A 25505-nucleotide genomic window follows, 5' to 3' on the forward strand; every position below is an offset into this window, starting at 1 on the left:
GTCTTGGGATTCAGCTAGCAGGAGATGGTGCCTTTCCAATGCGGGATGAGAGTGCTGTCCGGTACCTTTCAGGCAGCCAGTCGGGGTGTCCCTGAGCTCGGAAAGTCTGTGATTTGTACCTACGAGTACAGGAGAGAGATGTTTGGGTTCGGGGACAGCTGCCGTCTTGTTCTATATCTGGGGTGGCTTTTACAGAAGCCCACAGTAAGGATTGACTTCATGCTGCTTCATTTATCTACCGATCTACTTAAGTGGACCTCTTAATTAGTCCTGTCTAAACCCTCTTGTGTAGCTGACTGCAGTCAGCTTACTCATCAGAAGTCCACTGAACACCTGCCCCGTTGAGCCCCTGACATGTTCAAGCTGTAATTTAAAAACATTTTGCTTAAAAGATCTGAAGAATTGTTTCACTTGACAACTTCTCATTTGTTAAGTGACCACTTCTGGCACTTCATTTGCTGTTCCTGCCCTAGAGATTTCTCCCATCCGTCATTTTCTGTCTGTCCTAGGGCCCGTGGGTTCAGATCCCTCACATCTCTCTTCTTTTTAAGCAATGTGATAGAGATCCAGAGGTTCAATGGTCAACGCATTTGGCAGGATGCTTTGTTATCTGTAGGCTCCCTGATGTGTCTCAGAAGCAGATTCACATGCAGCACGGTCCGTGTGCCCCACGGGTTTCGCAGCCTTGAAAAGGCTTTGTTTCTTGCAGAAACCTGTAATGTTTCTGTAGCAAGTGGTGAAATTCAATCTCCATATTTGATGAGTGTGGGGTTTTGAGTATAGTATCAAAGTATTCCAGGGCATAATGCCTGAGTGATCTTAAACATTATAAATTGTAGCCTGTCTTTTTAGAGAGCTGCAGACCATTAGTATCTGTGCTTTTTGCTGGATGGTTTTCAAATCCTGCTGTAAATTCTCCATTCCCACTGTCCTACAGGTTGCCTCACTAAATCATACCAGATGCTGTGAACGGGGTTCTCCAGTCCTGCCCTGTGTAGTCAATTCTACCTGTGTAAAGTGGGTGTCAAGCATTGCCAGATGGTGTAGTTTAGTTCTTCGTGAGCCCAAATCACTACTGCCCTATGTCTTTTGCAGTTGTCCACATAAGTGTGAAGCAGGTATAAAACATTACTGGCCATATATTACGTTAAAGCTACTTCTCTAAAGAATGATAAATGCATCAGTGGGAAGCAAGGGAGCCAATTACTCAGCATGATTAAAAGCAAACAAATGACCTATAATTGCATTTCATAATTAAAAATTCACTGCATATTAATATATTTTTATTATTGAGTTTATTAACACTTCATAAAACTGTATAACATGCATTACTAATAGCTGCTATATAATTGCAATATATTTTAAGTTTTCAGCTCTAAATGTTTTTGAATTGGGATTTAGAACAAACGCAGATACTGGTTTTGGTTAGATACTGTCTTATGACTGTGTGGCTCTTGCTTTCAATTTTGTGTCTGGCTGTTCAAAGGACCCAGCAGTGAAATATCTAATCCCAGACTCTGGCCATTCCATCTGATCTATATCATGTCCTTTTAAAAAAAACCCACACCATATAAGCACTGACTTATGAAAGTTCCTGGCAGTGACAAGACTGCTGTATTACTTAACATCTTTCTTCAGTGATTGTATATCTTTCTTCAGTGCTTGTACATCCAAATATTGAATAAATGGGCTCTAGCAGAGCTGTGAACGAGTGATATTGGTGGTTTATGTGCTCTAAAGTACCTTAAATGCTGTAGGGGGGAAAAATTAACAATAGCGATGCAGAAAATAAACAAGAAATAGCTCCAAAGTTTTGGAAAGAAGTGTCCCGCGGCTTAAGATTTGAGACATCTGCCAAAGCAGGCTTTCATAGATCTGTGAAAATAATGTCTAAGGATGCTCAAACCCCATGCCCTGCATGCCAGGGACTTGGCTGAGGTACGGAAGAGCAGCAGTTGTACCAGAAAGCAATCGCTGAGCTCAGGCTCATCCTGCACCTGCATGGGCTGCCCTGTTGGAAACAGCGAGCTGCACCTTGAAATCCCTCGGACTACCTGGGGATGCTGCTGTAAAACCTCAGTAGCCTTAAATTTAAAAAAATTATTTGGCAAGCAAAAGGCTGCTACCTGTATGAATTATCACTTTTATAGAGGGATGTGAATAAAGCTGAGTATTTCAGAACGTAATGTTTGTAAAACACAGATTGTCCCCATCCCAGATCATACGAGACTGATAACTCGATGTCTCCTCACCCCCTGGGATCTAGCTTGATTACAGTGATGGCACTGGGGAAAGTTTAAAACTGCAGCTGTTCGAGTGGTAAAAACATGCCTCTGACTGAACTGTATTGAACATATGCATCTGCATATTTATATCCCGTTGAAGCTAAATCATAAAACAAACACAATGATAAACATTTTTGTGGTGTAAATGGTATGTGATATGATCAACAACTACTTTTCTGAATTATTTTCCTTGAATTTTCTGAGTTTTTTTCTCAATAACTACCGGCATTTCTAACTGAATTTTCTGATGTGACAGATTATTGTGTTGCTTTGAAGTTTAGCTTCAAACTGCTTTTACTCTTGCATTCAAATATTGTATAACTGCAGGTTTCATTGTCACTGGATGTATTTTACTATTTAATACGTATTTCTGTGCAACGAATGCAATTGCATTACAATAGCAGCAGTGACGCTGTGCGTTTTGCTTAGAAAATACACAGATTTACCATTTGTAGTAGCTGAGGAAGAAAGAAAAAATAGCATCTAGACATATTTTCTTCTTCCGACATCCTATTACAAGGGAACAAAGCGTTCCTTGTTTCACTGCAAGGTGTCCTGAGAGCTAGCCCCGGTTACGCAGTCATTTCAGGCAGCCGCTTTGTCACCTGTGTGCTAGAAATGGCTGTCCTGCTCAGCAGATGGTAGGTGTGAAGGATGGGTGATGTAGTGCGAGATACGCTTGTGTTGTGTCATCCAAGGATTCCCTAGAGCCAGGCTGGAGCAGGAACAGATGGATGATCCATCCTCTGGAGCAGGGATCAAACACTCCCTGATCCAGCTCCTCTAATGTTCATGTCTAAATGGGCTCTGGCTTTGTTGGCTTGCTGTAATCACTTGTCCTGGAAAAAACAGCTGCCAAGAAGTCTGTCTGGTAGCTCCTGGAGGTCTAGGAGCCTGCTGGATACAGACAGGACTATCAATACACCAGTGGACATGTCAAGAGTGTTTTGTTCTTGTTCGGTTTTCTACTTGCAGTTGCCTATCCTACTTCTGCTGGTTGCTTGTGCTTGATTTTAAAAAACAACAACAACAAAGGCTTAAAAACCTGCAGGATAAATCAATACTTACAATACTTTCACTAGCTAGTATTTTTATTATAGCATTTTGTATGATAGCTGAAATCAGTATAATACAGTACAGAAAAGACTAGGGAGGAAAACCAGAAGATGCATCCAAATTGAATAAGATATGGGTAGCTTTTTAATGCAGCTGACTTCACAAAAGAAAGAGATGTTGAATCAAGATTTTGTCTAAAAGTCAGGTCAGATTTTGAACAAATAGAATGACTAAAACCTGTACTTGGAAGAAGAAATGCAAAGGCTGCATGGATTAAAGTCTCATCTGATTCACTGGAATGTGCACTCATATCTCTACACTGGATTCAGTTATTAAAAAGTTAAATCGAGGCAAAAAAAAGTCAGTTCTACATAATGATTGTTCCAAACTTTGAAATGGAGGGGGTATCTGCCATAAAACAGTCTGAAAAAATATTTATGTACTGAAATGTAAAAATGAGGAACTAAACATCATTAGTCGCTACAGAATGGCACCCTGGACTCCTAGCAAGCTGTCTGTGTCCTCTTTTTGTCTCTGTAAGTAGAGACATAATGTGTTTCTCTTTCATGTGGGTGTTTGGAAGGGGACCTGGGAAATGATATTATTGTGTGAAAACTGAGGTCTGATTTTTTTAAAACAAAACAATTAAAATGGAGAACACAGACACTTGCTTTTTTGCATGCAATGAAGCTTTGCACAGACATTGCTGTAATTCTTAAGGATAGATAAGCTATAGAATTATATAAGGGTTTTTTTTGGTTTTTTTGAAGCATAATCTACAGTTTCCATGGTATTTTTCTTGAATGGGGAACAAACTTCTTTTCCCTTGCCAGGAACTCTGCTTTAGGGAGCCAGAACCAACTCTTGATTGAAGCTGTCATCTCAGATGGGCTGTGTCCACGTTCCACACGTGGTACAGTGGCTTCAGGAATAAGTGAAATTAAAGTATACCACAGCATTTGGCATCCACACCCTCTCTTGTAAACAGCCTACTCTTTGATGGAAACTAAGCTGGGTAACTTTTCTTTCAGTTGCCTATGGCAGACAAGACTTTGTGGGGCTTCCCCATGCCACAAGCCACCTTGGGGTGGCATCTCACCGGTGGTCTGCTCTGGCTGCTTTGTCCCCGAGGCTCTCGCAGCCTCTGTGGAGCCTGTGCTGAGCCCTTGTAACTTGATGTGGCACTGGGCAGCTCTAGGTTATGTTGACCTCAGATGTGCGTGTCAATGCAACATCTGCTGGGGTACAACCGCCTTGTCCTACTTCTGTCAAAGTAATCTCAAGTCTCTGTCTTCCCTGGGAGATCTTCAGGGTAGGTGTGGTGAAGCCAATCCCCTTTGTGGGCTCAGAGATCCATACTGTGTGACAGAGCTTTAAAAAAAAATAAAATAAAATAGCGCCCGCCTGAAGAACAAATGCACCATGAAGGCGTGGACTTGTCCCAGCTGGGTGCTCGACACCAGGCTATGGTCACTGCGTGCCACAGCAAAAACTTGGCTGCCTTGAAAATCTGGGCAGGAGACACTTGCTCCAGTGACACTTGCTGCACTTGGGTGGTAATGATTGTGTGTAATTTAGAGTACAGCATTTTGGGGAAAGATACAGTAGAAGTGGAATAAAATTTTATTATTACAGTGATAGTGTTCGTATTTCTAAAGTCTTATCTGAAATATGCTTACAGAACTGGGATTTTTAGGGGATACTTATACTTAATTGTAGAGAAACATTTGTTCTTAATAGATGTTTCTTCCTGATCCAATCATTAAATAAGTTAAAATATGAGGCAGGATATTTACTGGCTTTGATGTGGATACCCTTCTGACAGCGAGGGCAAAATACTAATTGGAAATCATTATAGATGGTCAAATTGGAAAAAAAAAAAATCTTCTTTGTGCTTTTTTTTAATGTGGCTGCATCCATATTTAACGCAGAAATGGCAATTATTTCCTGTCGCGGAGGAGCCCTGTGCAGACAGGTTTCTGTGGAGCGTGCTGGAAAGACGCGACGAGGAGCCGGTTAGGAACCATATGTGCTGTAACTGCTCCATTACACTGGCTGTCAGTCGGAGTATTTTGATGGATACTTATTAATGTAAATGGCTTTCCATTCTTCCTATCTTTGTTTGTAGAGAAACCAAAGCACCTCTATTCCATCTTTTTTCTAATTAATTGGCATAATTGGTAGAAATGGGCCATTTGGGAGTGAAAACCCCTTTAGTACCTAACTGAAATTACCAAATAGTATTTATCTACACAAGTGCCAGTAATTTGAATTAAAATGTTTGGTCCTAACCTTTATTCTTTCCCCAGCAAGTGACTTTATTCATGTGGGTTTTTCTGTTATAGTATCCTCAAGTTTTTTGATTTCATTTCTCCCTCTTTCCCTTTTATATAGGAAGCCAGAGACCATGAGTGTTCACTGCTTTTATTTACATATAGCAGCCAAGGAATATGGGAACTGAGTCTCCAAGGGCTTTGCCTGCCATGTATTGGGCTTTGAGAAAGCTGTTGTGGAACTTGAAAAAATTATAACATTAAATTTGTTAATTAAAGATGGAGCTTTTAAAGTGATGATCTTCTTCAAGAAGAGGCTCCTGGCGTGTTCAATATTTGCTCTTTTTCCTTAATCCTGGGGGAGCGGGGGACCCTGAACAAAACAGAAGAACCTGACTTAGCTGTGGTTGTGTGAACTCTGATTTATTCTCCTCCCACTGCTCGGTGGTGGTTCTTTTGATGTGTGTTTCTGTGTCAGAAAGGAAGAGGAATACCGATGGACTAATAATTTAGTTAAGTAAATGATGATAGTGCTGTGATTTCAAAAACATACAAGTCTAAACCTCTTTTGTTCTTCTGTTAGTTCTATTTGTTCTTCTGCTTCTAATTTGTGAATCAAGTTCAAAACAACTTTTATATGACTAATTACGCTGCCCTGGCGAAGGAAGCACTGTGGAGTAAAAGACATCCTGATCTACTGATCACGGGGAGCTAAATACTCTTGGGTTCACCTAGTTTCTTTTTTAATCTGATTTTTTCTTTGTTCTGATAAGTGTGAAATATTTCTCTACTTCTTGAAGATTATGAAGGTTATATTGATTTTTAGATGTCATGTGCTAATCGGCTTATTCAGCACTTAGGAGTTTTAATAAACCTGCAGTGTGGTGTTACCCCAATATTCATGCATCAGACAGATTTCTCTTTTCCTACTGGGCAAAGAAGCCTGTCTAGTGGAAGGATGATGTGTCCTGATTTTAAAGGAAGGTTCTTAATGACTGAGTTGTACCATTAGACATGCAAAACCAATGTGCAGAATGGGATGTTGTTTCAAGTGTGCAGCTATAGCAAGCAGACTAGTGGGCTTTAATTTCATTAATTACCATGGTTAGTGTAAACCGAAGCAGGCAATTTAAGAAGTTGCAGACTTGCACTCTGCTCTTGGCAGCTGCTTCTCAATTTAGCATTGTCATTTTGGTGATTTTAGCCTAAAAAGACGTCGGCCCCAGTTGTACCAGTGCGGTGGTTTATTGAGGCTGGGCTGCGTAAGGCGGAGTCGCAGCAGTTCACGGCGAACAAAACTGCTTTTCAAACAGAGATTGTTTCGGAAAACTTTTCAAACTTTGCAGCCGGAGAAGACGTAGGATGGACTGATGCCCTGAGGGTTATTGGTATTCAGGGCAGCCAGGGTAATGCTTGTGGTTTTCGCTCAGCTGCAGAATTCTGCAGCCCACTTGCTGTTGGAGGTTCAGGAAATAAGGTTGGTATTGTGCGCTCGCGCAGCGCCTGCTACAATGGGGCACTGTTTGATGGCTGCTGGGGTCTCGAGGTACCGCTGCAGCCGCAGCATGCACTGATTTCAGAATTTGCATTTAAAAGAAGCTGTTATCGATGGCAGAGGTTATGAAACAATGTCTGCGGCTCCCCCCGCAACTTTCTTTAAGCTTGTAATTGCATTTTTTCACAACTTCACTGAAAACTATGACAAACATTTCCTTCTCCTGTAACCTGCTGCTCATGTAGCTCATGGTTTGGATTTTTCTCTCTCTTTTTTTTTTCCTCTGAGATTGTGTGAATTGAACCTTTGCCCAGCTCGAATCAGGTGGAGAGCTGGAAGGCACCAAAGAGAAATGTTAAATAAAACCTGTCTTGTCCCGGCTGGTTGTGGGAGTTTGCTGTAGGATGTGCCAATGTGGCTTTCTGTAGCTCAGCCAGGATTTGTCTGAACAAGCAAACAGGGTGCAGAAACCAATTACACAGCCTTAATGGCAAAAGGGAAGTGTAGAAGTTGTAGTATAAAGTAGGAGAAGCAGGTCAGGGGTGGGTTGGGTGAAGGGAGGTAGAGACTGGCTGTCATCTGTAGAGCAATTGGCACATTTGGTTGTTACGTGCTTAAACACCTCTTATAGCTTGTTAAACCATGGTGCAGTTTATAACATCATTGAAGTAAGTAAAGAGCCTTTCTAATCTGTAGTAGAGTTGGAGGAAATCCTCTTGCATAGGATCAGGGTGATGCTCTTTGTGCAAGTCAGCTTCCTCATGTAAAGGAAAGAGTGAGCCAAAGGCAGGAATGGAGATCTGGGAAAAAATACTTTTTTTTTAAAACAGTTTGACATTCTTTTGGACTGCAATACTTCATTTGGACCAGTTGAGCAGTTCACCTTTTTACCTGGTGGACGCACACCGTCTCTCCTGATGCAGGTTTCGTCTCCCTGGTCTGTGCGTTTGGTCTGGTGCCTTGGACAAAGCGTATTTGTGGGAACAAGGTCTGTGAGGTTTTGTGTCTGTATTGATGGTTTTGGTTTACAAGCCTTGATTTTTGTTTTTTATTTACTTTGATCCTGCTTTTTATTTAAAAAAACCCCAACAACAAAACAAAAATCCAAAACCTCCCAACCACAGCTTGATTTTTTGATATTCCCAGAACCTCAAATAGAGAAACAGGACAGCCATATGGCTCCAACATAAGTCTGGGTCCCTAGCTAAGGAACGTAAATACTTTTGGTATATATAGCCTTTTTTTTTTCCTTCCAGAAATAGTTGCAATCAAAAGGCATTTAGCTGCAGGGGTGGCCAAGAGCAGGCACAGCCTTGGCAAAAGGCCCCAAAGCCACTGCCCCATCTGCATAGTATTATCCACATGAGTAGGTTTTCTTCATCGAAATCAAGAGGACCGTATGGCAATATTCAGATCTGAAATTATTTCAAATGGATTCCCATGTAGTTACAACTCTGTATTTGCAATCTTAGTGATTTCAATTTGGAAACTCGTTCAAGTGAGTAATATAATGTCGGACTGCTCCTTCTGTTTTTCTTTGGAGCTGGCAAACTTCTAAAAATAACTTGATTATGAGAAAACTTCTCAGGTTGGGAATAGGACATCAGGGTGTTTTGGATTTATTTGCTCCACACTTTAAAAAAGAGTGGAAGTTACTGTTGTTGCACAATGTTTTAATAAGGGTGACTGAATTTTGTGCTCTGACTTCTAAGCTTTTCCTAGTCTCAAAAGATGCATTTAACTGAGTTTTTTGCATAGCAATTCTGTTATGGTTCTATGGGTGAAGGACCTCTCTTCCTATGGGTGCTGTGCTGTTCCTCTTAACCTGATTGTTCTTTAAAGCACTTGTTCAGCAGAATTCCAAGTGAAGTTGTACAAGACCCTGAAGAACTTTATGTCCAAGGGTCTCAGTGATATGGACTTAGTCATTACAGAAGCAGGATAGTGAGACAAGAAAACACTACCCATGGTTCAACCAAAACCGCACAGCAAGCTCAGCGTATGCCTTCCAGGCATTTTGAACCTTGGTGCACACCAGTTCTTGGGCCAGCTTGCCTGAAGACAACAAGATGCTCTGTCTTGGTCAGAGTGACTCTGCAGCGATTTGACAGCGAGGTATTTTCTTCAACAGACCTGCAGTAGGAATTGGGCATAAATCAATGCAATTCATACTGAACCGCTTGGGCTCCAATCAAGCGTCTTTGTACAAGTAGCCAGGCAAGCTGGGTGCAAGAAATCCTGCTTCTTGCATGGCTGAGCGACCACCGATCCTGGCAGGAGAGGGGCAGAAGGGCTCCTTGTGTACTTGTTCCTACACCAAGTGTGGTGGCAGATGCTGGGGTGAATACTTGGTGGTGCCTTAACTTTGCTTTTTAACTATATCTGGGCTTCTTCGGTGCTTATTCAGTGCTTTGGTGGTAGGGGGACCTGAGGGAGTACAGTCCAATTCCTTTGTTGGCTGTGGTTAGATGAGGGACAGAAAAACTATCTGGCTCTTGACAGCTTTGAGGAGAGTGTTGTTCAGCTGCTACGAAAGCTTGGAGGAAGCATCTTCACGTTTAGAGAGATGGTAAGAGGAAAAGAGAGGAGTAAAATGCAGCAGAAAGACTTCTGGTTGGAGAAAGCCTGAGACTTTTTGTCCTTTGGAAGACAAGTAGCTCAGAGCAGAATAAGGAGAAGAAAATGTCCTTTGAATCAAATGATGACTGTTCATCAGGAGAGATGTACACCAAGGCGGAGAGGCAGTGGTAAACCTTACCTGGGTGTTTCCTACATGCTCTTTGCTACCATTGAAATACAGCAACTGTTCAGGGAGTGAACAGGAACACAATGCTTAATAAAAGATATATCCTTACAATTTGATGAGAAGCTTTGCAAGTGCATTAAAATAGATGCTGTAGCTAACCCAGTACAAGCAAACTCGCTGTTTTAGCAAGTCTCGAAGTGAGAATGTTGCTGGGCTCATTCAAGGTATTTCAATTCCTGGGCAGAAATGGCTTTTTCCCCATAGAAGCTTATTTTCCTTGAAACCTCATCACTAACAGGGAGAGGTGGCTGCTTGATCATAAAATAATCATTTGGGATTCCGTATCCCCTTCCTAGTCCCAGGTGAGAATGACTTCTCAGTCTTTGCTGGAAGCCTGCATTGCACAGCCACCAAAGCTGAGGCAGATGAATTCTCCTGTTTTCTGCGCTCAGTGAACAAAACTTGCTGAGTTGATTCCTTTTTTCTTTTTTTCTCCTTGTTATGAAATGCTCAGTTAATTGGTATTTGGTAGCTGGCAGAGAATGAGGGGCTTTGAAGACAGTTCTGCCCGAAGGACAGGTGTGATGAGAAATACTGCTTACTGTGTGTGGGTTGCAGAAAGCCAATTTCCAACTAAAAACTGTACATCCTGCAAGTAAACTCATATTGACAGCTTTGGGTGTTACTTGGACAATGTCTCTTCTAGGCTGTATGGTATCTTTGAAATACAATGGCATTTAATACTTTATCTGATCTTTTTGAATGACTTCTGAATATGGATCTGCCACAAAGCTGGTCCTCGTATTTTGTGGTTTTCAGGAAAAGCTCTCCATCATGTCATGTTGCAGACTTCAAAACATAGGTCTGGATACTTTGTGGCTGTAAATTAATTTAACATCACTGTCCAAGTCAATATCTGACCCATCATACATTGGGCTTGTTCTCATCTAAAACATGCGGAACTCAAGTTTTAGTAGTTATGCTTATGCTGTGAAACAAAAATCCTGCCTCTGGGGGTGATTGAAAAATTAAAAGTAAGGGATATAGGGAAATGCTTAAATTATAAGGTGCTCAGTTGGAGATAAATCTATTGTCCTGGGGCTTGTGATATGTGACAAACTCCCACAGGAGAGGTTCATTTTCTAGCTAGTGATTTTTTATTTTTTTTTCCCCCAAGGTCTGGATTCTTCTTAGGGTTGTGGGGGAGTGCTGGCTTTTTTATCTTTTTTTTTTTCTTGGACTCATAAAATAGTTTAGGTTGGAAGAGATGTCAGGAGGTCACCTAGTTTAGCCTCTGAAGGTTTCTGTTACTGTAGCTGAGACACGGACATGGAGTTAAAGTAAAACAAGGAAACTGTGATTTATTATGAAACAAAATTGAGTGTTTTTTTTCTTCCTGCTGATGCATTAAGGGAGTGTGGTGGGAGCAGTTTGATATTCATTGGTTATCCCTCACAACAGCAGTCTTGATTGCTGTTGGGTGTTTTATGACTCAGATTATGCTCAGATTAGACTTTTTCTTTATCTTAATTCTTTTGGGTTTTTCAAAAGCTGAAATGATGCATTCAGGGCACACAGTCCATCGGCTTTGCTGTGTGCTTTCATTGTGCAAAAAGGGAAGGGCTCTACATTTGCAGTGAAGTCCCCATTTGTTTCTTTAATGTTCACATACATTATCGTAGCACTGCAGTTTGTTTCCTTAATGAACACCAGTCTGGTGTTCCCAGAAGCCTTTCACTAAATAGAATTGGGAGAACTTTAATTTTGAGGATTGAACAAGAAACTGTCTTTCTCTGTTTTGTAAATGGGAGTAGAGAGAACGTTATAATTAAGATATTGTATGCGCAGTAATGGGAGGAGGATGCAACTGACATCCTGTTACCTTACCTTGGGTGCTGGTTTGCTTTATGCATATGTCAGCCTTGGGTATGTGTAAGGAGATGCAGGTGCACTTGTGAGGTTTTTTTGGTTGTGGGGCCCTGGGTGGTCCCTCTGTACCATGGGACCTGCCCTGGCAGAGGGGAACCCTACAACGAGAGGCACAGAGGGAGCATCTGATCTGTTGAAGATGCTTGAGAAGGCTGCAGATGAGATGATAACTGAAGGCTAGAAGCAGCCTTTGTAAAGCCATTGGAATTTGGTGCTGAAGGGTACACACACGCTATTTTTGGCAGCTGTATCACCCAATATGTTGAAGGAGATAACCCCCTCCCGGGGTCGCATGTGCCAGATCAGTCCTGCTCATCCTTCAGTGCAAACACAGCTCTGGTTTCTAACAAAACCAGGAGAAAATAATTTGTCTGTGTATCATTAACATAATTGATATTTATTACTTTCTTTGTGATTTTCTGAGTGTTTTTTGGGTTTGGATGCTGGGTTTAAATCACACCCGCAACAGGCGCTGTTGATGTGTTTGTGTCTATTATGTTGTCCTGATAAGCTTGGGCAGTGGTTTTCACCTTCTTGATGTGAGTTATTGAGATTGATTGAAGCTCTATGCTTGTCCTATCTAAAATGCTATGTAATTAATGTTTCATTATGCTAATGCATGCAAATTCAGTAGTATGCATTTGATGGGGAGGGGAGAGAACAAAAAGGATTAAGGAGTTCACTCTAAAGTACAAATTAATTTATTGCATTACTAAATGGCCTGCAAGGAAGGAGGAATGCATTTAAGAAATGAACAAATATGAAAACAAAAAACCCCCTGTCTAAATGTTTTGTCTTCCCGAGAAGTGGTTTTATTCTGAGCTCTGCCATGTGTGTTTGAGCAGCACTATTTATGCTATAGGCCGTTCTGAGCTATAATGCACTTAAATTCAGCACAGAGTTCTTAGTCATGGAGCTTGGTTCCCCCCCCCCCCCTTCCCCCTCACTCTTACTTCTTCCTCTGCTCTTTTCCCTAAATGCATCACCATCTCAAAAAAATCAGACTGTGGAAATACTGGCTTTGGTTTTGCTCCTTCTGCCTGTCTCTAGCTTAAAGCTCTTCCAAGGGATTTCCTTTTTCAGCAACTGATGTGTTCTTTTGATGTTTTAACTTGGTATTTCTTGCTCTTCATTATCTTTTCATCTTCCTCTTTATTCTTTTGCTCACCTGACTTCTTTCTCCTTTACATACATTGCCATGTCCTTGCCCTCTCCAGCTATTGCCCTCCTTTGCCCTTTCATCTAAAGCATGAATGTCTATTCTGTTGGCTCATGTCTCCTTCTTGCAGTCTGGCTTTTTCCACAATGACTGGTAAAAACCTGCATCTGGCCAGATCTATGGGCCTTTTCTTGTTTATATTCCACTCGACTCTCCCCTTTCAGCCCTTTTCTGCTTGGCTTGGATTCAGTGCTGGATTGATTTTTTTTTTTTTCCCCTCCCCTTTTCTTTCTTTCTCCCTGCTTCTTGACTGTTCCTTCACCACTGATCTGGGGGATTTTCTCTTCCTTCTTTTGCTTGGTGTTGCTTACTGCTCTGTCCTCATTCCATCCCCATGCATTTTTTTATCTAGGTGATTTAATCTAATAATAACATAATCTGATAATTTAAGTGATTTTATTTTGGTTTGTTTTCTGTCTCTACAGTTACCCCAAATTCACTTCTCTTTGCTTTTAGTTCCATATCTGTAGCCAGGCACTACTTGGGTGTCTCTTCTGCATTTTCTTCTGCTGGTCTGGACTGTGAAATCTTTTATGGGATGCAGCAGACTGAAACACTGGCAGAACACTGGAGCTTTGAAGCTTCAGTGTAGGAATATCTCTTTCATAACTTAGTGAGAAGGTTGCACTGTAGGCCTCTGAGACACGAGAGGGGGTGTTTGTAGACAGCTTTTGACATACTGTAGCTGTCAGGATGGAGTTAGTTGACTTTTCAGCCCTGTTCTATAGGGCCATGCTTCACTGACTCCTCAAATGCACTACTTCAGAAAACAGACCGTTTCTGATAGGCAAACCTGAAATCTGGTATGTCTTGGATGCGTGTTTAACAGTTGTGAGAGTAATTTCTTTCATTGTCAGAAAGACAGAAGGCATCTGCTGGGGAGAACATTGAAACCGGCAACACGCTGGTGTTGTGACGTACGTTGGGGAAACGACCTTAACGCAGCCTCTTCTCTGCCGGAGTCTTCTGCTGAGGGCTGTTTGAAAACTTAACGGGGTTGTTCAAAATTGTGATAAGATCCTGGTTGGTAATACCGCTTTTAGGCACCTTAAAACATTGCTATTCTCCAGGAATTTGCATGTTGGCTATGCTTTTACATTTCCTTAATCTTGAAAAGTACATTAAATCTAATGGATAGGAAATGTGGAAAGTACCAACAACACTGTGCTTCTGTCTATAGGTACAGTGCCTGATCTCTTTTCTCTGTGGAACTCCTGTGTGCAAATTGGCAGGTGCAGATACTGGTTATCTTGAGGAAAAGGGGGGAAACCCAGCAAATAATATGATTTTTTGATAATGTAACTAAAGCATTTGAAACAAAAGCATGTAGGAAAAGTTTGCACTGCCAAGTCAGTGCAATTAACTGTTCAGTAGTCTTCTCTGAGTGCTCAAAATGAAAATCCAATTCGCTGCCTTCTCCAGTGTAAGAAAACACCAGGCTCTGTCTGGGTTTCCCATGGACAGTGAGGTCTGCAGTGGCTTCTGCCTGAAGTTCTGGAAAGCTTTGGACCAGAAGAAATGGTGCTGTATCCTGCTGCGTTGAGCAAGTCTCAGTCCTCTTCCAATACTAGTGGTATTTTTTAATGGAGCCAAATACCCTTGTGCCCCCCATCCTTTGTGCTGTGCAGGAAGCAAAATGATTCTCTCATTTCGTTCCAGGGGTAACTGGATCTTCTGAATTTGTTCCCATGAACTTGGGACTTAAATTGATTTATAAGCTTGCAGAAGCAGTGCATATCGCAGGGCTTGTTGGTTGGGGAGACTGGATTTTGTTCCTCAAACTGATTTGGCCAAATTTAGGCAGTGAGAATCACTCATACTGTTTTAAGGCAAGCCCACCTACGCCTGACATCATCTGATCTTGGCTCGGAGGACCTGAGCTCTGCCTCTTCCAGCGGCTGCCACAGACTGAGTTTCACTGAGTGCATGAGCGAAGCAAGCAAATCGTGGGTGTGTGTAGGTACTTGTTCAAATAGTTTTATATAGTCTGGCCAATGTATTGTCTCTGCCCAAAGCAGCTTAACAGCAGGCAGCTGCCAGAAGTCTTGGTCTCTTTTTTCTTCCCCAGCCCTTGTCTTCCAAATAGTTGAGCTCTTGCCCTCTGCCTTGTTTTATGGTTCAGTTACAAGGAATCTGATCTGAGAAGAGTGGTTTTCTTTTGAGGGTCGGCAGGTCAAGCTGGCTCTTGCGTTTTTCTGTTTGCTGGAGCCAAAGCGAGGGAAGCCCCAGGAGCGTATTGCTGGGGCTGGAGGAAGGGAAGGAGTGCCCCTTCCGCTGCACCGTGGCCAGAGATCAGCGTGGGTCAGCCACAGAGCTGTTCTCCGAATTAGTGGGCTATCCCAAATATCTTTGCTGGGAAAGGAGTCAAATGGGTCCAATCAATAAACAGTGCTTTTAGAGACCTCAATAGTCAGAGGGGTAGCAGGAAGAAGCATCTGCGTGTGTGTGTGCTCTCATCTCTCTTATCCCATCAGAGTTCATTTAACATCTGCAGCCTGACTAAATCTGAGCACCGAGTGTGTAAGGTGATGTGACAAACCCATCTGTTGCATGGGGTCATTCATTCTTTCTTTGGCAAGCAGAACTACACACGAAACTCAGCTTGTTCGGTTTGATAAGGGGTTCATTTACTCTTTCTATGTGACTGTGATTTTACACTAGAGGGACGGCTTGAATGTGGGACAGAAATGATGCTGGATCTGCTCAGTGGCCCTTTTTCTGGGTATTGCTCATCAATGGCACCCAGCGAAAGTTCTTTGTAACTGAGGTTTTGAGCACTCTGGATATAAGCAGTGGGGTACTGTGGTGTGGAGGCACTACCCTTAGTAATAAATTACCTAAAACCCCCTTATTTTTATCACGCTAAAGCTTTAAAGTAAAAATCAGACAGCCAGTCGCTATGTGTTCCTAATGATTCATTGAATATGGAGGAGTTATAATGGAATTTTTTTGCAAGCACTTTTAGTACAGTTTAAAATCCTGTGATAGCACCATTTAAAAATTCAGTGATTTTGGAACATCGTGATAAAGTCCTGATAAAAAGTATATGTTCACTTCTATATGAAAATTGAACAATGCTTCCATGTACCACATGCTTGTGTGTTTCATTGTATGTTTCTTGGAGCAGGAATTTTTATTTCCACATTTGAACATCAAATGCAGGCACGAGGCTAGATTTTAAAAATTTCATAGAGCTGAGATGAAATATTCAGCACCCCAGAAGGCGCATCATAAGTTATGATAAAAACATTAAAACAGGAGTTCTCCTTTTAATATATATTAAGCTTCATATTAGCGTATTTTGTGGAAACAGATAAAACTGTATCAAGTTTTGCTATATATTCTGCATTACCTAGGCATGTAAATAAATGCTTATTAGCCTGGCCATTAAGCTAATTTATGCAGGCTCTGTAGATGAAGGGAGGGGGGGGAAATCCTCTGAGAAAATGTATACTCTGAGTGTCCATAAATACACTTCATTGTAATAGACTTAGTTCAGCTACGGTGCTCCGCTACCAAATTTCAGTTAGACTGGGGGGTGTTTCTGTATTCACAGATTTCAAATGGTCTGTGTGCAAAAGTCTTATTTCTTAATGTTTATTTGAAAAAGAAGAAAGCTCCAGGGGTGGCCTGGTCAAACGCTTTTGCAACTGTGACATCTCTTCCCTCTCTATAATGGAAGCAACTGATGCAGAACATGAAGGAAAAAAACCCACCCTGGAAGATTACATTTCACAAAGCTGGAACAGAAAGTGGAGGATTCAAAGCAAGGGACTGATTAAGCAGCACATCAGAGATCATCTTTTAAATGTTAATTTCTTCTGCGGCCTGGAGAATGATAACCTTGAAGCTACTCTGATGCTACCTGTCAGGGTGAGAAGCCCATTAGTTTTATTCCTGTATCACAAAGTGGATTATCACATAGGGTAATGCCTCGGTTGCTAAAGCAGCAAGGGACCAAGGATGGGGTCTTTTAGCTTCAAGTTTTCTTCTCCTTTGTTTGGGTAAAGGATGTGTGGGCTATTGCCAAGGGCCCTCTCCTTGACCTCGGAGCTTCAGATCTCCAAGCAGCGCTACGGGCTTGTTTGATGACACAGATGTGCTCGGAATAGCTGACACGGTAGCTTTGTGTAGGAGGTATTTAATCTTTACAATGCTTCCATTCAAGTTTGTAGTTAAGCCATAGATCTCATAAATTTGTGTTTGTAGTTTTTCTGTGCGCGCTGTAGTTGGAGGGAAAAGGAAGCGCTAAGGTGCCCTGGACCCATCGGTTTCAGCAGCCTCAGGTTCGCAAAACTCTTAATTTCCTTTGTTCGCTCCAAATAGGAGAGTGTGGGACCTCAAATGACAGCTGTGTGAGCGTGCACGCAAAAGGTGGATGTATTTACTGCAACAGATGAAGTAGCTGTAACAGCACTTCCCTCTCTTGTTCTGACTTTTAAAGCCTCTGAGAGGCAAAGAGTGTGGAAGCAGGTCCCAGGGAAGGCAGGGAAGTCCTCGCTGTGGCGCGTGTTATAAGAAAGTGTTAACTGCTATGGGTGTAGGTTGGGTTTTGCAAACCAGACTGGGGAACATCAAACCAGGGCTCTGTAAATGTGAACAAGTGCATTCTCTACAACTTGGTGACTGTTAATTGCCGCGGCCTTTTTCAGTTGTTCAATATCTTGGAGCTCTAAGGGATTGCAAGTAAGTGCAGGTGAAAAATTAAAGGCATTAGCAAAAATGCCAGATAAAGGAAGACCCCCCACTCCCCCAAGAGCAAAACTTGGAAAAAGAAAACACGGGCAAATTTTATGGCAAGTTTTAGAAGAGCTCTTCATCTCTTCTCCTCCCTGGCTGCCTTATTTTTTCCTTCTCTCCTTGCCTTCCATTTCAGTTGAGCTATTGCAATAAGGATTAAATTGTAGGTTTAGCATCTCTGTTTTAAAATAAGTCCCTTACCCTGCTTATGAAAATGGCAAAGCAGCTTACAGTTGCAGCCGTTTCAGCTATGAGACGCTTACTGTAATGCACAATGGCAAAGAAGTTGCCCAAGGACTAGGAGAGATATTAAAGAACTTTTTCATCACCTCCGTATTTCCAGCTGTTAAAAAGCTGTGCAATAGGTAGCTGGAGAGAGGGCTGTCTGTCTAAGCTCTGCTTTTCAAGCCTGATATTCAGGCTGGAGACGGAAAGGCTGCTCCTGCCTCCTTGGTTGCAGCTACTGGGGGTTTCACCCTGGATTTCCACCACGCAGAGGTGGAGGCACTGAGTTTTGGAGGTAGCACTCCTGCTCTTGGAGAATATGGGAAGAAGCAGCGCAGTGCCGTGAGTGCCTTGGGAGGAAAGACCTCCATAAGCTGGAGCTTTGTTTCGGTCTTGTTCTTAAAGCAAGGGGATTTTAGGCAGTAGGGACCCAAAGGATCTATAGGACCAGCATATGTATGGGCTGTTCTGCCCCATTTCCTCAGCTGGCTTACCCTGGGGTAGCAGTAGCGTGGGTGGTGTTTGGCGTAGGCTTGAGCGTCTACTTAAATGCTGACATTTTAAACAGGATAGATACTATATAGGAGAACAGGGGTCCAGGGAAATGCTTCTGAACTCTGACTTGGGCCTCAAAGTAAATGTACTGTTAAGAAAAGTTGCTGGAGAAATTGTGCTTACTTGTGTTTTCCACAATGTCTTAAGAATTTTCATAGGCTCAGTTTTGTTTCAGAGTGTGTGTATATATGTACACACATAAGTATGCACTGTCCTTAGGGACTACACAGTGAATACAGAAATCTTCACAAAGAAATTGCATCCCCTTGCAAAGAACCCCCCGATAATAAGAAATGGTAAGCAAGCATTTTTTTTGAGGCAAACTGTGTTGAAGTAGGCTCCTAGAAATTGGGCTGTATCTTGTGGCTGTTTGTCCTCTACAGCAGAAATTGCCATCAGCCTGGTTAGAGCATGTTCAATGTGCATTTCATGAGCTGTGCTAGCAGAGTTTGGTTTCTCGTTGCAGGCAAAGTTTAAACCTTTTCTTAATTTGATGTGTGGATCTCTCGTTTCTTCAGGTGACAGTCCTTAGTTTTACACATATAGAAGGAAGGTGTGGAGGCGTGTTGTGGTCTGGTCTGATCAAGTCTGGGATTTGTCTCTCCCTTAATTTGATAAAGGCTGAGTTTCTTCATCCTGGGTTGTATTGTGAAATTACTTGATTATTTTTATTTTTAGGTGCTGAAATAGGCCTCTGTATTAGGTGTAGTGTATTCCTTCTTATAACCTGGTCTAGAGGAATCGGGTTTAGTGTTTGCTGCTTGAGGCAGAAATTAGGGAAAAAATTTGTGCAAGTCAAGGGTGCAATAAGATGACACCTTACTGGGAAAGCTCTCCAGGCTGCCCTGACTTCAGATGTAACATTGTTGCTGGGCTTTCCAAACTAAGCTAATAGTTCAAATATGCAAATAGGTACTAATGGGATTTTCAAATACTTCTCTACCTTTCTCCTTCAGCGCCTACATACTACAAAAACGTGGCCATTAGATTCTTATCCTTCCAGGTAATGTCTTCTGAAAATAAATGGTCATTTCCTTCTGTTTTTAAGGTGTCACCATGACTTCTGTCTTCAGGAATAACATTTTCAAGAAGATTTGAATTTTCCTCACATTCAGAAAGCTTTTCAGGTTATTCAAGCTGTTAGGTTCCTTGTAGTAAAGCAATTTAAGTTAAATATGCCTTTTGCAAAGGATGTGAATAGCTGAAATTGCAACTGAACTGCAAGGGTAATTGCATGAAAAGAAAGTTAATCTTTGTTTAACTTCTGTAACTTCTGCATTTGCTGCACTGGAAGCTGTCATAACCCCATTTCTCCTGCAGAAGTGGATTATTTACTTGTGATAATAGCCACATAAAATCATTAACATGCTGTCATAAACAGCTGTGTTAAACTGTTATAGGTGTTGGTGACATAAATAAATGTCCAATAAGAAGCTGTCATTTACAAACAGAACATAGTTGCTTTTGGGAGAGGGGAAAAGAACATGTGTTTTTAAAATAACTACTCTCTCATGCATTTTAAATATACCTCTATAACACTACCCATGTTCTCGGGCAGAAGTACCCTGTGCCAACATGCAGCTTTTAGTCCTAATTCTGATGCGCTTCCTGCAGTAACTGAGATCAGAGCATTAAGACAGATGAAAAACAAATCAGGATTTGGCTACTCTTCTTGATGGTATTAGACAATATATTTTATTCTGAGGTCTTACGGTGCTATTGTTTTTGTGTCTGAAATACTCTTCAAGTTGAGTCTCCCAGCTCTTGCTTTCTCCTTTGCTACATTGTATTAATGTTTTGGAGCCACAACTTTTTTGTTTATACGCTTTGAAGGAAAATTTGGTACCTAGTTACTTCAGTTAGCGTACGGGTGGAACTAAGTACCTGACAATAAAATTTATTTCTATAAAGAAAATGCCAAGTAGCTGTTTATGCGTTATTATACATATAGTCATAGAAAACTTTGGTTTGAGAGAGAAAATAGAAATAATTAATCATTTTCTTAGGACTAAAAGGTTTTTGAATCTTTTTATCATGTAAGTTTGTTTTCATTTGCTCTAATGAGGTAAAAGGACTCATTTGATGATGAAGGGGGAAAAAAATAAAAGCTAGTTTTGCATTCACATGCAACTATTTCAAAACTCCATTCTCCGTACACTGGAGCACAGAACAATAGCACTATCGCTGGTGTGGAGTTTGGTGGAGGTTGGGGAGCAACCTGTCTGTCTGGGAGCCAGAGGGCTACGGCTAAACCTGGAAGCACTCAGAGGTGCTGCCCCTGGGCAGGGTGGGATAGGCAAGCCCGTGATGTGGCAGACTTTGATTTTATTATGATATAGTGGAAACTACTCTGACACTTTCTCATTCAAGTATAGTCACTGAGACTTGGGGAGGCTCTGTTGTCTAAAAATACAAGTTGTATGTGCTTTGCCTGTTTATAAATTATTAGGAAATGCTTGATGCAGTAGAGAAAAAGGACCATGTTAGGTTATCGAGTCGTGCCCTTTGGTGTAACTGCATCCACATGTTCTAAAGCATTTTAATGACTTCTCTACTCTTTAGCAGACCTCATTGTAGCTCTGCTCTGAGAGCATCTCTCTGCCTTTACGGTCTGTTTTATCTCCTAACTACACAAAGTGGATTGGCGTCTCATTACCAAAGTGATGCATAAGACATTAGCCTCTGCGTTCTTGCAGATGGTGGAAATCTCAGGTCTTCAGTGCTGTGGCAGGGATGGTGTGCAGCTTGTAGGGTTGGCATTCTCAGCACCTCCCCTGCCTCTTCTCCACACAAAGGACATGCTCGCATGGTGTTTCTCTTGCTCAGTACTGGGGAGCAGTGGCTGGACTAGTTGGTAGTGAGGAGAACCGTTGTTCTGGTGAGGTGGAAGATGATCTACCAGGCTTAAGGTTTTGGCACTGTTTCTGATAGATGGTCAGACTGCAGTCTTGCATGCTTTCCTCCCACTTGTTTGCTAACAGCAAACAAAGCGAGGCCCAGTGTTGTTCTTGTGCTTGTCACACTAAAATGCATCCCAGTACATGTGGCCAGAGTAGGTCCTGTAAGCAATTAAATTCTCCAAATAAACCTTGAGGGGTATGGTGGTTTTATGCTAACCTCTGACTCAGGTGTATATAGTTATACAGATTTTTAGCTTTGCTTCATCTCCATGTTTTACATACAAAGGATCTGTTTATCTACAAATATTGTTTTCGTAGCGATGGGACAAAAGTATAATTTATGCTTGGGGTTTTTTTTGTGCATGTTAACAATTTGCAGAGAAACATAGCTTAATCTCTTACAATGTTTGCCAGCCATATCTATGGTGCCTCTGGGGCTTGTATGCTACCTCCTTATATTGAGTTTCTGTATCTAATATGGTATATTTCTTCCTCCATAGAAACGTATAACCAATATTTACTCCTTTTTTATGGTTTTGCTGTTTCAGGGTCACAGATTAAGACTTTTACATCGTTGAGGTTCTTGACTGAGCCATCAGATGCTGTCACCATGCGTGGAAGCAATGTGCTGTTGAACTGCATGGCAGAATCAGACCAAGGAGCCCCAGTTATTAAATGGAAGAAAGATGCAGTCTTCTTAAACCTGGCAGTAGATGAAAGGCGGCAGCAGCTGGCCAATGGATCACTCTTGATACAAAACATAGTCCACTCCAGGCACCACAAGCCAGACGAAGGTGTCTACCAGTGTGAAGCATCTCTAGAAGGCATTGGAGCTATCATCAGTCGGACAGCTAAGGTCATGGTAGCAGGTAGGGAGAAATATTCCTACCATTTGGATTGCTGGAAATAGTCTTTGTGAGCAGCTGCTTTTTAAAAAAAAAAAGAAAAAAATGTACATAAAAGCACTTCAAGTGCTGTGGGTTTTCTTTTTTTCCCTCTTCAAAAGAAGTAAAGCTATATATGACACTTCTGCGACAGTAATTTATTTCTGACAAGGTATTATTCTTGTTTAAATATGTCTAATCACTTCTTTGTTGCTTTGAGTTATCTGCTGCATATTTATTGTCTTCAAAATAGATGAAACCTCTGAAGTTGGAAATTAACTGCTTTTCTGATGAATTGAAGATCACAAAAAAAAATGCCGAACTTCTGTAGGGCACTGAATGTACAAATTTTATGGTTTAGGAACTTTTTCATAGAAAAGAATTCATTATGCAGCTTACTGGAATTGGCAGCCTTTTTGTATTTCCTTTAAAGCACTTGTGTTCCTTCTGCCTTATACCTACACAAGTTTGTTACCAGGCATCTGAAAACACTTACGGCTTCCCATTGATTTTACAAATACCTTTGTGAAAGGTGTTTGTCTGAAGTTTTAAAGGGGTCTTCTGCCTCTTCGTCGGTCTGTGGAAGGATGTAGTGAGTCCTCAATCATCTAATTATTGGGGAGAAAGATGTTTGGAAATCCTTCAAATAAAAGCTACAAAGGAACCCAAAACCGCTTAGTAACTGATACCAACTGGAATGTGCTAAAGTTCAGAATAATTTTGTTTGTGATCATTATTAAAGAATTTTGCCAGTTCTAAGGGGATGCTTTTTGTTTCTGCCCTTTGTGTGGATGGAGCTACTGTGTATTGCTGATCGCTGTGACTTAAACCTGTTAAAGAATGCCCTGGTTGCCTTGCCTTGGCAAGGGCTGAGCAGCCATCCACAGGTGCTAACTTGGTAACCTTGGGAAAAGAGGATAAAATACTCTTCTGTGCTGGGGAGAGGATTGACACTTATGGTCTTTAGTGCACAGGTGAGCTATGAGTTTTTTGAGGCGTGTTGGTTATGTGAAGGAGCAGCTTGTGTTTATGTTAAGGAAAAGTTAAAAGGCAGGTTGTGCTGAAGCTTTCAGTGTTACCTGGCTGTGCTCACGCAGCCTGTCAGGGAGATGCACTTTTTTTTTTCCAGGTCTCTGGGCATCTAGTTTATGAACTACCTAGTCTTGCTGTCCTGCTGCATTTTGAACAACATGGGGATGTAGAACAAAACTGAAGTTCGGTTCAGTTCAGGTGCTCTACAACTCTTTGCCATCCTGTGTCTTCCTAACTCTCACTGGTTATACTGGGAGGGAGTCCAGGCAGCTGTCTTCTCAGCTGGACTCTCCAAAGTCCCTCGGTGCCTTTTCCAGTTTTAAGGTCCCTTAAACCAAAGATCACTTCTCCTCCAAACCCTTCTCTACCAGTTAGAAAAGGTGTTTTCTCATGGTACCTGATTTAAAACAGGTCATAAGAGTCTTGTCTTTTTCCTAATCTATCTCTTTCCCACCACTTTTCTGTCTGAATCTCTGGTCATTTAACCTCACACCCTCAGCAGTGTACGTACCCCTGTGCTGTGATTCCTACCCAAAGTGATGGAGAGCCCCACAGATGTAAAGAAATTGTTCATTCTGTTATCAAGTCACCCTCGGAGGCAGCCTGCAGAGCCATGCTTTGCCAAGTAGGGCTTTTTGCCAGTTCAAGTTGTTATTTGGCCTTGATCTTGGTTGTTGGCAACTGCTAACTAATAAAATCACTCCCATTATTCTTTTTAAGTGAATGCACATATGTGAGTGCTCGCTGTTGTGCTGTGCCCAACTCTAATTTTGAGCTTTTCATAGGAAGAACTGTGCTTTGCGTGACAGGTCCTGATCTCGTATCCCTGCAGTGATGGTGGCAAGTTTGGGGTGGAGGGGTTACGCTGTTCAAGAAGAATTTGGCTGCAACTGCAAGAACTGATGAAGATTTCGTAACTGGAAAGACAGTGAAAAGGACAAGAGGCAGTGTGCACAAATGGAAGAACTGGATATTTATTTAAACATAAGTGTGTTTCCTATAAGGGTGATCACACAGTGAGAAGGGTTGCCCAGGCATGCTGTGGAGTCTGCATCTTGGAGATACGCAAGTCCCAGTTGCACACAAACCAGCCCAACCTGCTGGTAGCTGCCCCTGCTTTCTGCAGGGCACTGGACTTAGATGGTCTCTGTAGAGCCCTTCTGACCTTGGTGATTCTGATTTTTGGTGTTTTTTGGGTTTTTTTTCCTCATTGTGTGAAAAAGTTCTTCAAGCAGAAGTGGTATTTTGCTCTCTGAAGGACATGTAATGCCAAGCGAGCAGAATTTTTGTGGTGGGTTTTATTTTTTTGGTTTTGGGATTTTATTTTTTTGGTTTTGGGATTTTTTTTTTTGAGGGAGTCACTGTGCAATGTTGGCAGAACATCATTGACTTAAGGCACTGGCAGATGGAAACATGACGGAGTAAGGGAGAGAGGGCAAGAGGAGAAATGAAGGTCTCGCACTCCAGTATGTCGCGTTAATCATTGCTTGGCAAAGCAAATAAACTTCCTATGTTCAGAAAAGCCTCCTTTTACAGAGATGAGGATTGGGATAGGATAGAGCTATGTTTAGTATTATAACACTTAAAACCGGAATCTTTCTGATCCCTTGTATACAATGTACAAGGTATCGCTGCTAAATAGACTTTTTTGTGGACAGCCTGATGCTCTCGTCCAAAGGAGATGATGGTGGTATGTGTGATTGCACTGTCCTGATGAGTGGAAGATTGTGTTCATGTCAACGATACATATCCTTGTTTCACTTAGTCTCCCATTTCTGTGCAAGATTTCATTCTTGCAAGATTCTAAAGGAAGGATCATGAGCTTTAATATTTCAGGCAGGTTTTAGGAAGAGATTCATTCACTGAATTACAATCTAATCTTGGGTAGTGTCACTTTTAAACTGTAGGTCTGTTCACAGCATTTTAAGTACTTACTGTGCTGTTTGGCAACATAGAATACATCAACATTTATGTCTTTGGAGGTTACAATTGCCAAACCACTGGTATGCATAAGGGGTATATATCTTTCTCGCAGTAAAGACTCTGAACGTGATTTCACCACACTTTTTAAAGCATTAACAGTCAATAAAGCAGTCACCGCTAAAAGGTAACAGTCAACTCTGCGTGGAACAGACTGCTCAGGGGTACTGAAAGTATATTGCCCTT

At 41.7% G+C, this 25505-nt stretch overlaps 1 protein-coding gene across 1 annotated transcript in view; it reads left to right on the forward strand.

Annotated features, from left to right (window-relative positions):
• DCC (DCC netrin 1 receptor) overlaps positions 1-25505 on the forward strand; it is a 570508-nt gene that overhangs the window by 192464 nt on the left and 352539 nt on the right. The window contains exon 2 of the mRNA XM_010583034.1: positions 21972-22292. Coding sequence (XP_010581336.1) covers positions 21972-22292 — 321 coding nt within the window. The remainder of the gene's footprint in view (positions 1-21971; positions 22293-25505) is intronic.

The sequence above is a fragment of the Haliaeetus leucocephalus genome, unplaced genomic scaffold, assembly GCF_000737465.1.
Source record: "Haliaeetus leucocephalus isolate CR32 unplaced genomic scaffold, Haliaeetus_leucocephalus-4.0 Scaffold866, whole genome shotgun sequence".
NCBI classification, from domain to species: domain Eukaryota; kingdom Metazoa; phylum Chordata; class Aves; order Accipitriformes; family Accipitridae; genus Haliaeetus; species Haliaeetus leucocephalus.